General features: G+C 42.2%; 2 protein-coding genes across 2 annotated transcripts; both read left to right on the top strand.

Moving 5' to 3' along the window:
* Positions 1-22: 22 nt before the first annotated feature.
* Positions 23-2,784, top strand: LOC122065995 (inositol transporter 4-like). Its single transcript, XM_042629822.1, has 6 exons — positions 23-250; positions 545-615; positions 707-1,042; positions 1,147-1,254; positions 1,368-1,982; positions 2,095-2,784. The coding sequence occupies exons 1-6, from the start codon at positions 115-117 to the stop codon at positions 2,584-2,586; spliced, it is 1,758 nt and encodes a 585-aa protein (XP_042485756.1). The 5' UTR covers positions 23-114; the 3' UTR covers positions 2,587-2,784.
* A 1,921-nt stretch (positions 2,785-4,705) lies between these two features.
* On the top strand, positions 4,706-9,915 carry LOC122065983 (pentatricopeptide repeat-containing protein At1g20230-like). The gene is made up of 2 exons (XM_042629814.1): positions 4,706-4,817; positions 7,132-9,915. The coding sequence occupies exon 2, from the start codon at positions 7,469-7,471 to the stop codon at positions 9,737-9,739; it is 2,271 nt and encodes a 756-aa protein (XP_042485748.1). The 5' UTR covers positions 4,706-4,817; positions 7,132-7,468; the 3' UTR covers positions 9,740-9,915.
* The last annotated feature ends 478 nt before the right edge of the window (positions 9,916-10,393 follow it).

The raw sequence follows: 10,393 nt of genomic DNA on the forward strand, positions 1-10,393 counted from the left end.
AGTATTCCCAAGTTTTTATTGTTGTTTCATTCATGCAGGTTTGAACAAAATCTCTAATCTCTTATAACAATATTAGTGAACTTAAAAGGCTTTCAGTCCTCATAAGTGTCAAGCATGGTGGAGGGAGGGGTACACAAAGCAGACGCAGCAGAGTTTGCAGAGTGCTTCAAAACAACATGGAAGCATCCTTATATCATGCGCCTTGCCTTGTCTGCTGGCATTGGAGGTCTTCTCTTTGGCTATGACACAGGTAAGAATGTATCAAACTTGATTTGAACTAAAAACAATCATAGAAGAAGGGAGTCATGAGGAAAATATATGAGGGTTGGGAAGCTCCCATGTGGCCATGCCACACCAATGGTAGTGCACCGGATGGTGTCATCAGTAGGGACCCACAATGGTCTGGGAGGAAAGATAATGAATACAGCCTGATATGGCCGACATGTGTCAATATCGGCGGTTGATGCTGTGAACTAAATCCTCCATGAATTGATCAAGTTTCCAACCAACTCTCTTACATTTTTTTCCCCTCATTGGTGTATAGGAGTTATCTCTGGTGCCCTTCTTTATATTCGAGACGACTTTCCATCTGTTGACAAGAAAACAATTTTACAGGTAAAGTTTCTATTCCTTTTCATAGCACATCTATTGAACAAAATGTAATGGTTGTTTAAAATCTAATCCTTACATATACATTCATCAATAGGAAGTCATTGTGAGCATGGCAGTAGCAGGAGCCATATTTGGTGCTGCAGTTGGTGGATGGATAAATGATAGATTTGGAAGAAAAATGTCAATTTTGGGAGCAGATTTTTTGTTCTTTGCTGGAGCAGTGATCATGGCTTTTGCCCCTAATCCTGAAGTTATAATTGTGGGAAGAATTTTTATTGGTTTGGGAGTTGGAATGGCTTCCATGACTGCACCTCTCTACATTTCAGAAGCTTCCCCTGCTAGAATTAGAGGGGCTTTAGTTAGCATGAATGCTTTGTTGATTACGGGAGGACAATTTTTGTCATACCTTATAAATCTTGCCTTCACAAAGGTACAATATCTGTAGTAATTAATACTATAATAAACTGATTTACTCGACTTAAAAGAAGATGATCAAGTTCATACTTGCTTTAACATTTTTTTTTTCAATCTCAGGTCAATGGAACTTGGCGTTGGATGCTTGGAGTGGCAGGACTTCCAGCTCTGATTCAATTTATATTGATGTTGTCCCTTCCAGAGTCCCCAAGGTGGCTCTACAGAAAGGTAATGTCGCGAATCTCTTTCATTATTTATTTTCTACTTGCTAATAGAAAACCCTGGCTTGATGCTCTCACCAACAAAATTTCTCAATTTGTTTTCATCCCCATAAATAATAGGACAAAACAAATGAAGCCATCGAAATTTTAAGGAAACTATATCCTGAAGACCAAGTTGAAAGAGAAGTGGAGGCCTTACGAGAATCTGTTGAAAATGAAATAGCAGAGGAGGGTAGCATTGGTAATGGTAATTTGTTCACTACGCTTGGGAAAGCATGGGGTAATGTGGTTGTCCGCAGAGGGCTTATTGCTGGTGTTGGGTTGCAAGTGGCTCAACAGTTTGTTGGAATAAACTCTGTCATGTATTATAGTCCCACCATAGTTCAATTGGCTGGATTTGCTTCTAACAAGACAGCTCTGGCTCTCTCTCTTATTACTTCTGGTCTCAATGCTGTGGGTTCCATTGTTAGTATATTCTTTGTTGATAGAGCTGGGAGGAGGAGGCTGCTGATTCTCAGTTTGTTTGGAATCATATTTTGGCTCATCGTGCTATTTATTGTGTTTAACTTAGCTGCTATCCATTCTCCAGCAGTTAGTAAGTTAGATTCTGCCAAATTTGGGGCAAATGGTACATGTCCGCATTACCTTACAGCCCCAGATGCATCAAAATGGAGTTGTATGACATGCTTGAAAGGATCTTTAGATTGTGGATTCTGCGCTAATGGAGGCAATCGTGTAAGTACTCTTCATCCATTTCAGTTATTTGATTTGATTATCTAAATTCTCTAAGTAAGAGATATATCACTATAGTTGAAACCTTATATTCTTGATTTCACTTGTAATTCAGCTTCATCCTGGTGCGTGTTTGGCTTCAAACCCGGGAATGAAGAGTTCATGCGAAGGCCAACATGGTGAATGGTTCACTAGAGGATGTCCAAGCAGTTTTGGATTCTTGGCATTAGCGGGCTTGGGGCTCTACATTATCTGTTATTCACCTGGGATGGGAAGTTGCCCTTGGCTTATCAACTCAGAGATTTACCCATTGAGATATAGAGGATTTTGCGGAGGCCTTGCTGCTGTTGCTAACTGGGTGGCAAACCTTTTTGTTAGTCTAACATTCTTGTCATTAACTCAAGCTCTAGGCTCAGCCTACACATTTCTCCTGTTTGCTGGTTTTTCTTTCTTGAGTCTAGTGTTCGTCTACTTCAGGGTACCGGAAACCAAAGGTCTGCAATTTGAGGAGGTTGAGAAATTGCTAGAGAGAGGTTTCAAGCCTTGGCCTTTCAACAAAGGAGAGAGAAACTCACTTGAGATGCAACCAGTCAAAGTGGTCGACTAGTACTTTTCATTTATTTTATCTCGTCACTTGTAAGGGCCTTATTATGCCGTTGATTGTACCTCTTCCTCTTAGTTATGCTCTGCAAATTTCAGCACAATAACTAGGTCAACTATGACAGTTCTATCTATAAACTTGAGAGAACTGTCGTTGTTCGTCTACGTTTAAATTGGGGAATACTGAAATTGTTTCTTCTATCAATAAATTAGAGAACATCTTTTTTGGACATGGCTGTTTTATCCTTTTTTTTTCCTCTCCTTTTTAAGGTGATATCCAGAATTGCAATAACTATAGAAGCGTAAAACTAATGAATCACACCATGAAACTATGGAAAAAGGGTATGAAGTCCACCTCAGAGAAAAAACTGCAGTAATGGAGGACCAATTTGGTTTTATGCCAGGGAGATCCATGACAGAAGCGATTTACCTTTTAAGAAAACTTATGGAAGTATTTAGAGCTCATAAAAAAGACCTCCATATGATCTTTATTGACCTAGAGAAAGTGTATGATAGAGTACTTAGAGATCTTATTTGACATGTCTTAGGGAAGATAAGGGGTTCATTAAATTATGTGGATGTAATTAAGGACGTGTATGAGAGAGTGGTGACGTGTATGTTGCTCGCTGATGATATTGTTTTGATAGATGAGACAATGGAAGGGATTAATACTAAACTGGAACTATGGAGATCAAGCTTAGAATCAAGAGGTTTTAGGATAAGCAGAATAAAGACAAAAAATATGATGTGCCCATTTAGTTAGACTATGAGAGGTGATGAAGGGGAAAAACTTGAGGAGCGAGAACTACTACAAAGTAATTGTTTTAAATATCTGAGATTAATCATTAACAAAGATGTTGATAGAAAGAATGATGTCTCTCACAGAATTAAAGTGGGATTGATGAAGTGGAGAAGTGCATCGAGAGTGCTATGTGACAAACGCATGCCTGTTAAACTCAAGAGAAAATTCTACAGGACAGTAATACGACCAGCTATGACATATGGGGTGGAATGTTGAGTAGTCCAGAAGAGTAATTTGAATAAATTAGGTGTAGCTGAGATGAGGATGTTGAGAGAGATGTGTGGCAAGACCAGGAGAGACAGAGTAAGGAATGATCGTATTAGAAACGAGTTAGGGGTTGCACCAATCCAGGACAAGTTCCGCGAGAGCCGATTGAGGTGGTATGGCCATATTCAACGAAGACCCATGGATGCCCTAGTAAGGAAGAGTGACCAGTTTCTATTACATGGAGCTAGAAGGAGAGACAGACCTAAAATGACTATCGACGAAGTGGTAAGAAATGATATACAGATGGTAGGGCTTGATTCTAGTATGATCGCGAATAGAGGTAAGTGGAGGACAAGGACCCGTGTAGCCGACCCCGGGATGTTCCAAGGACGCTGCTTTGACTACTGCTTTGACTTCTTCTTTTACCTCCTTTTACTTCTTTTTTTAGTACTTCTATTCTTATGCTTACTATTATCTTAAACCATATCAGATCCATATAGCCTACCCACCAAGTTGGGATAAGGTCATGGTTGTAGTCGTTGTCGTTGTTGGTATGACACCATGGCTTATCATTTTGTCTTACTGCAACCACATGATGCAATTCTTTGGAGTTCAGTCAAAAGGGAAATGAGATCGACGAAAATATACAAAAATGACACAAGAAGTTTCATTGCTCGGTTACTAATTCTTTACATGATTTCATCACAGCCCAAACACATCATACAGGCAAGCTATGTCATGCAGTTGCAATCACTGAGAAATCACTAATACAGTACAACACTAGAACACCATCTGTAAGATTGATCATTACAACATACCCTCCCACAAGTCCTCAATCAAAACTCTTACTCTGTTTTAGCAGAAATTTGGGTTTCCCAAACAAAACCCAGGGTCACAACCCAAATCCCCATAGCTTCCCATGAAATCGCACAATCAAAATCTAGTTTAGATATAATCTCTGGGTCAATTTACATGGTGTACAAACGATAAGAACACTCAGCTATGTACTAATTCAAGAAGACATGAATCCAGCGCTGATTGCCTCTCCAAAGGGCTAGAAGAGGGTGCCTCTTGCCTTAATTCTCTCAGATCCCCAAGTAATGTTTCAGCCTACAAGTGACACAGCCAAACTTCAGTTAGAACCAATTCATCTCTGGGCATGGAGGAAGAAGACGATCACGGGAAATGTTATGAACCAAATAAGAACAGAACGTTAGCTAGCTTCGAGAGTAGCTTTCCTCCTAGAGAAGAGATGAGAACAGAGAAGATTATATTCATTTCATATCTCATACACCCTTCTTCCCCACCTTATATAGCCACTAACTAATCAATTAACAAAAAGAGATAATTCCCCTAACAGAATTCACAGACTTCACGTGGTCTGGTCTCCTACACAAGATCATGCCAAATTGATGAGCATTTCTTTTCCTTTGGAAACATTGTGCTGATGCGATTGGATGGGTCCCAAGAGCCATGTCATCTGATGAGGTGTCATACGCATCTTTATCACTTTGAATCGTATCATTACCCACCGCTTCTTGAAGAACCTTGTCCTCAAGGTTCAAGTGGGGAATTAATTGACAAAGAATAGGCGCCTTTTGTAGTTCTTCAGATGCATTTTATGGAGGAGTCGACCATGAGAAGGTGCCCTCCTTTAAGAAATCAGTTAACGGCACAACAATGTGAGCATAACAGTAAACCAAGCAATGCGTAAGGCCCAAAAAACCCTTTAGAGAACTGAATTGATTATATGTGGGCTTGGCGGACGTAAACCAGCCTAGTGCTCAAGCTCCTTTGAATGATGGGCATGTTCAACTTTGAGGTCTCGGCACCACCCTTGGGAAATTGAGCATGGCCCCATGAGAGCTTATGCGTGAATTGCCTTGCCTTTGTGATCGCCTCAGTTTTCAACTCGAGAGAGAACGGAATGATATGAGCACTTCGTCCCAACATCCATGACCACGACATCGATGCGTGGTACGCACTTCTTGGGTCAGACTCAATTTCAATGGTGTAGGCAAGTTCAACGCTGCGGAGGAGGAGGATTTCATCATCCTTGAAATCAGGAGTCACTTCAGCGTATACCCCCGCAGGCAATGGCGATTCACTGTTGTATCCTTTTCCGGTGGTGATCGTATCTGAATTCCATGGTCGCACATGCCTTGGCAAGCCCCTCATTACTAGAGACAAAATTGAAATAACCAATTCAATATAAAATTCTTTCTCTGTCTCTCTCTCCTTTCCTTGTAAACCTTTACCCATGATGAGGTTGTCATTTCCGTTTAAGACATTGAGGTTGGGCTTAGCCTCCATAGCTTGTAAGTGTTGAGCTATTCCACTTTGGATGGAATTTTGGGCATTGCTAACATCAACCCAGATCTGTATTGGTAAGCCCACCATGGTATCTTAAAATCTTAGAGTGGGAGGGAAAATCCATTCCGCTAGAGTGTTATAAGAAATCTCGGTAGGCACCTCGGAGTTGACTGTCACTCGAACACCATCGTCAAGTTGTTTGCTATGGTCGGACGGTTCTCCATCGTCTGTTGTATTATCATACACGAGCAGGAAGAGTTGTCTAATCTTGCAGTGATGACCCAGTTCGAATTTCGTATCCTTGTTGCAATTGAGCTCTTTCTTGCTATGGAGCGGCGTCTCTGTAGGGGTGAGCTGCTTGCTCGGAATGTGTAAGGCCATTGGTGGAGTTACATAGCTTGAAGGAGTCAGCGGAGAAAGTAGTAGTGATGGTCGAAGACTCAGTAGATGCGGTAAAAGGCATTGAACTTCATTATGCTTAGCTTCTTGGGTTTGCGCAAGTCTGGTGGCTTGTGGCATGGAGCTGGGTTGGTCTACTCGCACTTCACTTGGAACATCAAAACAGAGATCGGCGATGAAGCAGCTAGCAAGGGAAGAGGCAGAGACAAAGGAGATCTCTATAATTTTCGCCAAAGTTCCTTGTGGATCCACAGATTTTGAAAAGCCAAAACGGAGCTCCAAAGCTCCGGTGAAATCCATCCAATTGCTAAACCTCTTTTGAATGACATTTCCATTGGTACCACTGCAATGCTGGGCCATTCATGTGAAATGAGGAGATCAATAAGCATCGCTCGTCAGTGGTTCCATGGTAATCAAAGAAGTTCTTTGCCTGGAAAATCCATCCGATCGGATCTGTACCGTCAAAACTGGGAAAATCAAGAGGAATGGTGTGGAGCTAGATGGGGTTGGCGGGAATGGGTAGAGGCGGTGACGATGTATTGAGGTTGCTTGGGCGCTGATCAGGTTGAGGTACCGTTAACCCCAGGGCTTGCTCCAACCGGCCATCCACGGCCATGAGGCGACGAATAAGCTCTGAAAGGGACCGCTGCTAATTGGACATGGTTGCTTCAAGGGAATCCAGACGTTTGCCACGCGCTGCCATCGCCTGAGTCAAAAGCTTAACAGATTCATCTAGTTGATGGAGGCGAGTTCTGTCGTCCATCGTATATCTCTCAATGAAAGCACCAATGTTATGAACCAAATAAGAACAGAACGTTAGCTAGCTTCGAGGTAGCTTTCCTCCTAGAGAAGAGATGAGAACAGAGAAGATTATATTCATTTCATATCTCATACACCCTTCTTCCCCACCTTATATAGCCACTAAGTAATCAATTAACAAGAAGAGATAATTCCCCTAATAGAATTCACAGACTTCACATGGTCTGGTCCCGTACACAAGATCATGCCAAATTGATGAGCGTTTCTTTGCCTTTGGAAACATTGTGCTGATGCGATTGGATGGGTCCCAAGAGCCATGTCATCTGATGAGGTGTCATACGCATCTTTATCACTTTGAATCGTATCAGAGAGAGTCATTTTCCTGTCATGAGGTGGAGGGAGAGCAGCCATGGCAAGGCAAAGCCTCCTTATGATCGATAATTTCTACCACAATATTCTGAACCAACTCAATACAAACACAGCTACTCTATCACAAGTCCAAAAAGCTCATGCCCACATCCTCAAAACTGGGCATTCCAACAATACGTGTCTCAACACTAAGCTTCTCTCTATCTACGCCGATCACCTCTGCTTTTCCGACGCAATTCTCGTCCTCGATTCAATCCCTGAACCTGATGTATTTTCCTTCTCCACTCTCATATCTGCTTGTTTCAAATTTGATCGTTTCAATTACGCCTTTCGTCTCCTTCGCCAAATGCTTTCCCATGGCCTTCTGCCCGATAATTTCGTCCTCCCCAGTATGCTAAAGGCCTGCGCCGTCCTATTAGCTCTTCGGATAGGGCAGCAGCTTCACAGCCTTGCATCTGTTACTGGGTTTGCTTCGGACAACTTTGTACAATCTTCCTTAGTTCACATGTATGTAAAATGTGGCAAGGTGAAAGATGCTCATAAAGTGTTCGATAGAATGACACATAGAAATGTGGTTAGTTGGAGTGCTATCATTGCTGGTTATGCTCGACTAGGATACATTAACGAGGCAAAGGAACTATTCAATGCGATGAGGTGTTCAGGTATAGAACCCAATCCTGTATCATGGAATGGTTTGATAGCGGGTCTTCACCACAGTGGTTTATCTTCTGAATCGGTTGTGGTTCTGCAGGAGATGCATTTGCAAGGGTTTAAGCCTGATGGGACTAGCATTTCTAGTGTTCTTTCTGCAGTGGGGGACTTGAAAATACAGGATATTGGGGTTCAAATCCATGGCTACGTGATCAAGCAGGGTCTTGGGTCGGACAAGTGTGTGGTTAGTGCACTTCTTGATATGTACGGCAAGTGTGGGTGCACCTTAGAGATGATGCTGGCATTCAACGAGGTGGCTCAAATGAACTTGGGTTCATGCAATGCTCTGGTTGCTGGGCTCGCTCGGAATGGTCTTGTTGAAGATGCATTGAGTGTGTTTAGGCAATTCAAGGACCAAAGGATAGAACTGAATGTTGTATCTTGGACATCAGTAATTTCATGTTGCACACAAAATGGGAAGGATATCGAAGCGTTGAAGCTCTTCAGAGAGATGCAGGTTGCAGGAGTGGAGCCCAATTCTGTCACAATCCCATGCTTGCTTCCAGCCTGTGCGAATATTGCAGCCTTAATGCATGGGAAGGCAGCACACTGCTTCTCCCTCAGGTGGGGAATTTCTGATGATGTGTATGTGGGCAGCGCATTGATTGATATGTATGCAAAGTGTGGGAAAATTGGAGATGCTCGACATTTTTTCGATATGATGCCCACTACAAATTTGGTCTGTTGGAATGCAATTGTGGGTGGATATTCTATGCATGGAAAGGCTAAAGAAGCTATCAATTTATTCGATTTGATGCGGAGGAGTGGGCAGAAGCCTGATTTTATCAGCTTTACTTGTGTCCTATCTGCTTGCAGCCAGAATGGCCTTATAGAAGAAGGGTGGTACTTATTCAATAGCATGACTAGAGAGCATGGAATTGAAGCTAGAATGGAGCACTATGCTTGCATGATTAATCTACTTAGCCGTGTTGGAAGGCTTGAAGAGGCTTATGTCATGATTAAAGAGATGCCTTCTGAGCCAGATGCTTGTGTTTGGGGAGCATTGCTTAGTTCTTGCAGAGTATATGGAAATGTCAGCTTAGGGGAAGCTGCAGCTGACAATCTCTTCAAGTTGGAGCCAAGCAATCCTGGGAACTATGTTCTTCTCTCTAATATTTATGCTGCCAATGGCATGTGGAGAGAGGTAGATAGAGTGAGAGAGATGATGAAAAGGATGGGTTTGAGGAAGAACCCTGGTTGCAGTTGGATTGAGGTCAAGAACAAGGTGCACACACTTCTGGCAGGGGACACATCTCATCCCCAAATGAATCATATTATTGAGAGACTGGGAAGAGTGAGCACGGAGATGAAAAAATTAGGTTATCTTCCGAATACTGAATTCGTGCTTCAAGATGTGGAGGAACAAGACAAGGAGCAAATATTGTGTGGGCACAGCGAAAAGTTGGCTGTAGTGGTAGGGCTTCTGAACACTCATCCAGGCTCCCCACTTCGAGTAATCAAGAACCTTCGAATTTGTGGTGATTGCCATGTGGTGATAAAATTTATATCCAGCTTCGAGGGAAGAGAAATTTTTGTTCGGGACACCAACCGTTTTCATCATTTCAAAGATGGTGTGTGTTCTTGTGGGGACTACTGGTAGAGAGTCTTAATATATTATCAGGTTGACCATATCTTCATGAAAAATTAGCTGTTATTGTTGAGGAGATCGACATGGAAAGCGATTACTGCCACAGATCCATAACTCCATGATGGTGTAGCAAATTTCTTAGTGGAATTACAAAACCTGAACAGAAAGTCGTTACATTTGGAATTTAATGCCATAATGTCAGGATCAGGCAGTGGTTGGTGGCCACGTCAAGCACCTAATATCATGGAGATCTGCTGTGCAGAATGTTGGGCTGAACTAGGTCGAACAAATTAAACATAGGGTGAACATTAAGGGACCATAAGAATGGTTATGAAAATCGGATGGCTAGACTCTGACCATCTACCAGCACAGATTTTGGTATTTTATCCTGGGAGCATTGGACTGGTATCTCTTGACATTTCCAGACAAGTTTATCGTTCAGACCATAAACCTACAAATGCAGTCCCGGAGTATATGATATCGAGAACCCATCGGCCACAAAGTGCATTTCGCGACTACATCTAACCTAATGCACATAATCAATGCATGAATGCAATAAACATACGGAAATCACGGTACCAGAACCACCTCGGCCACATCGGATACCGTCTCACAACATACATTTCATATCATTTCCATCAAAATATAAAATGTTATAGAACATCA

The sequence above is a fragment of the Macadamia integrifolia genome, unplaced genomic scaffold, assembly GCF_013358625.1.
Source record: "Macadamia integrifolia cultivar HAES 741 unplaced genomic scaffold, SCU_Mint_v3 scaffold2175, whole genome shotgun sequence".
Taxonomy (NCBI): Eukaryota; Viridiplantae; Streptophyta; class Magnoliopsida; order Proteales; family Proteaceae; genus Macadamia; species Macadamia integrifolia.